General features: G+C 58.3%; 1 protein-coding gene across 1 annotated transcript; it reads left to right on the forward strand.

Annotated features, from left to right (window-relative positions):
• Positions 1-1,356: 1,356 nt before the first annotated feature.
• Positions 1,357-3,463, forward strand: NANOS1 (nanos C2HC-type zinc finger 1). The gene has a single exon (XM_058544100.1). It carries the CDS (start codon positions 1,569-1,571, stop codon positions 2,451-2,453), a length of 885 nt encoding a protein of 294 aa, XP_058400083.1. The 5' UTR covers positions 1,357-1,568; the 3' UTR covers positions 2,454-3,463.
• The last annotated feature ends 521 nt before the right edge of the window (positions 3,464-3,984 follow it).

Below are 3,984 nucleotides of genomic sequence, written 5' to 3' on the forward strand. Positions count from 1 at the left end.
GTCCCTTCCACTGCTGAATTCTGACTCACGCACTCATTTTAATGTTAACTGGGGCCAGTACTAGGTTCCAAACATCCTCAGCTGGGCCACTAACCTGCTGGGCACAGCCAGACCCATGAGCATGGCTGCATGCCTAATGAGGGCTGCCAGCACCAGCCACCCTGTCTCCTCGTTTCAATAGCCACAGCACGTCCAGAGAGGGGAAGGAGAGCCCTGAGCTGCCCCCTGAAGCCCACCCTGCCTGCCAGCCTAGCCACCAGAGGAGGCATTTTCCCGGTCCTACAGAACCCTACAAGGAACCTTCCCAGTACCCAAAACCTTTCTTAATTTTCATTTTTTTAGAAAAAGTGTTGCTGCTTCTCCTGGGAAGGGCATGACCACCTCACATCCTCCTAATCAAAAATCTTTGTTTTTTTCCCATTTTTACAAAAATATTTTATTCATTTAAAAGTATTAAATTGTGATGCTATGTTTTGTTTTTCAAATTGCACATACACCCCAGATTTTAACAGAGCCCCCGGGGGGGTGAGGAGCTTCACACACACCCCAACCACTGTCCTAGGGCTGGAAGATTTTCTGGCCCAGCCCTCACCCCTACCTCAGCCACGGGCTAACAGCCACCCAGCCTCTGAGCAGCTGTTGGGAAGCTGCGCGCCGTGGGGAAGCGCTGCGTCCCTCCACTACTTCCTAGAGCGAGAACCAGAACCTCTCTGAACCTCAGAGGTTTGTGCGAGGATTTCACCCGGCTGAAACTCTCCAAAGCACTGTGCACACGGAAGGTACTTGACTGTTGGGCGGCTCTGACTTGAACCTGCATCCTCTGATCGCGCCACGTCCTGCCTCCCCACAGCTTCTCTTGCTGATGCCGGCGAGAAACGGAGGAGGTAACGGGGCTTCTCAGAAAGCTGGGAGACGGGTGCGTGCACCCTGGGGCATTCCCCTATCGCCATGCCTGCCCCCGTCCTTGGTGAGGCTCACCACCAGGCCGAGGGAGACCCAGGCCTGGTCACCTGTTCCAGACCCAGGGCACAGCGCTCAGGCGACGACCGGGCACAGCAGCCGCCCCTCCCGGGTCCTCCATGCTTCTACTTTCCCCTCCCCTCCCAGTTGCGCGGACAGGGCACGCCCCTCCCCCGAATTCACCAATCAGCATCCGGAGCGGCGCCCACGGCGCAGGGGGGCCCTGGTCGGCAGCCAATTAGCGCGGGGGCCCGAGGCGGCGCCTCGCCCGCCCCCTCCCAGAATGAAAGCCGCCCGCAGCTGCCAAGGCTGGCGCAGCGCGCGGGGCGCGGGAGCCGCGCGGGCAGGAGCGGAGCGGAGCGAAGCGCGCGCACCGCCCGCCCGCCCGCCCCCGGCACGCCGGCCTCCGCTCCGCCTCCGTCCGGGGCGCAGGCGAGGTGGCCGGGGCGGGGGAGCGCAGGGGGCAGGGCCGCGGCGGCGAGGCCGGGGGGGCGGGGAGGAGCGGGGCCCGATAAAAGGCGGCGAGGCGGCCCCACCCCGCGGCAGGCTCGGCGCGTCCCTTCCGTCCGGCCCGCGCCGGCGGCGGGGAGGCGGCCCGCAGCCCGCCCATGGAGGCTTTTCCCTGGGCGCCTCGCTCGCCCCGCCGCGGCCGTGCCCCCCCGCCCATGGCGCTCGTGCCCAGCGCCCGCTACGTGAGCGCCCAGGGCCCGGGGCACCCGCAGCCCTTCAGCTCGTGGAACGACTACCTGGGGCTCGCCACGCTCATCACCAAGGCGGTGGACAGCGAGCCGCGCTTCGGCTGCGCCCGCGGCGGGGACGGCGGCGGCGGCGGCGGCTCCCCGCCTTCCTCTTCCTCCTCGTCCTGCTGCTCCCCCCACGCGGGGGCCGGGCCTGGGGCGCTGGGCCCCGCGCTGGGGCCGCCCGACTACGACGAGGACGAGGACGACGACAGCGACGAGCCGGGGTCCCGGGGCCGGTATCTGGGGGGCGCGCTGGAGCTGCGCGCGCTGGAGCTGTGCGCTGGCCCCGCCGAGGCCGGGCTGCTGGAGGAGCGCTTCGCCGAGCTGAGCCCGTTCGCCGGTCGCGCCGCCGCCGTGCTGCTGGGCTGCGCACCCGCCGCTGCCCCCGCCGCTACCACGGCCGAGACGGCCCCGCGCGAGGAGCCGGCCCCGGCGTGGGCGCCCGAGCCCCGGCTGCACGCCGCCTCGGGGGCGGCCGCCGCCCGGTTGCTCAAGCCTGAGCTGCAGGTGTGCGTGTTCTGCCGGAACAACAAGGAGGCGGTGGCGCTCTACACCACCCACATCCTGAAGGGGCCCGACGGGCGAGTGCTGTGCCCGGTCCTGCGCCGCTACACGTGTCCCCTGTGCGGCGCCAACGGAGACAACGCGCACACCATCAAGTACTGCCCGCTCTCCAAAGTGCCGCCACCGCCCGCCGCCCGCCCGCCGCCGCGCAGCGCCAGGGACGGCCTGCCGGGCAAGAAGCTGCGCTGAGCGCCTGGGCTCCGCTCTGCTGCCACCTGACGCCATCAGGGTCACCGCCTGCGCACTGTTTTGGTCTGCGCACCGTCTTTCCCTTGCTGTTGGGGAGGCTTGGAGTTCAGGAGTTGGCTCAACTTGTGAAGTAGTCTTGGTTTTTTCAAAGCACGCCTGCCGGCCATAAGGAGTACTTTCCTGTTGAAGAGCGGTTGAGACTAGACGCTAAAATCTTGATTTATCTCTAGTTTGTGCACATCCAGACGGTGAAGGCTGGGTATTCCACTAACTGAAATATGGCAATTTAGAGGCGCTGTTTATTTACTGTATACGTCGACCTATTTTAGATGCGCATCAGTATGAAATTGTCTCATTCTAATCTTGGATGTTTAATTTTATGAAGAGAGGCTCTTTACTAGGTCTAGAATATTTTTTTAAAAGCCTCTTGACTGAACTTAAAACTGGGGATTTTATGGAATGTTGGCAAAATGACTTTTATTGTTTGCAACAATATTTCTTCGTTGTCCTTAATCACCTATTCTAATTTCAGGTGAAGCCAGCCCCTGGCAGCATCACCGTTTTGAGAGAGAAGGTTTAGTAAACTTGCCAGGATTAACTTGGAGGGGTATCCCTCCCTTGTGGCTCGTTTCTGTCCTGGCTGGAGGTGTAAAAATGCACAATCTGTAGCAGGTAGAATACAGCTCCTTATCCTTTGATGTACCAGATCTTTATTACTGAACTAGCGTTATCCACCCTTAAAAACTGTGCCAAGTTATAATCATATTGTGTATACACTTCGAAATGGTGCTGTTTAAAAGACTTGTGTATTTATACAGTAACAGTATATGAATTCATTAATCTTGCTTATAACTTTGCTACTTGGCCTTTTTGTCTGTGCACCCGCTCTCCATTTGCAGTTCTTTAAAAACATCTGTACTATTAAGATCAAACAGGAGCAGCATTAATTCACCCTGAACTGCTCAATTTCAGGGTTCCTAGCTCATGCCAGCTGTTGCCTCTCAAACTAAATGGAATCCTTTGAGCTCTGGAAAGTTAATGTAATAACCTGTATTCAAGAAGGTTCCACTCTGGGCTGTATCGGCTTTAGGCACAGGCAGTCCTCAAACCAGAATAAGCACTAATTAAAGAAACTAATTGTGGAGTGGGGCTTGGAAACGAACACAGCCTCGCTCATATTCCCATTCTCACTGGAAGCCCCATCCGTTTCTGGAATCCCACCAGTTATCCACAAATGAGATTAAACCTGATCCTTGGGCAAAGGTTCTTAACCCCTACTTTACCTCTCACCCTTAATTTTAAATCCACCATGCTGAATGCCACACCCTGGCATGTAGCTTATCTACCATCAAGACAGACAGGAGGCAAAAACGGAAGTCAATTAAGAGGAATGCATCTGAAATGCACAAAATGCATCACTATCTGAAATACCCGCAAGAGATGTGGTCTATGTATATAAAGATTTCAGTAGGCGAGGTTAGCTAGGTTGTTAGAGAGTAGACTGTTTTCATATTAAACAGCAAACTTCCTC

This window comes from Diceros bicornis, chromosome 6 (genome assembly GCF_020826845.1).
Source record: "Diceros bicornis minor isolate mBicDic1 chromosome 6, mDicBic1.mat.cur, whole genome shotgun sequence".
NCBI lineage: Eukaryota > Metazoa > Chordata > Mammalia > Perissodactyla > Rhinocerotidae > Diceros > Diceros bicornis.

Bases quoted from the DNA above. Each gene is read 5' to 3' on its own strand.
- NANOS1 (XM_058544100.1), top strand. From the start codon at position 1,569: ATGGAGGCTTTTCCCTGGGCGCCTCGCTCGCCCCGCCGCGGCCGTGCC.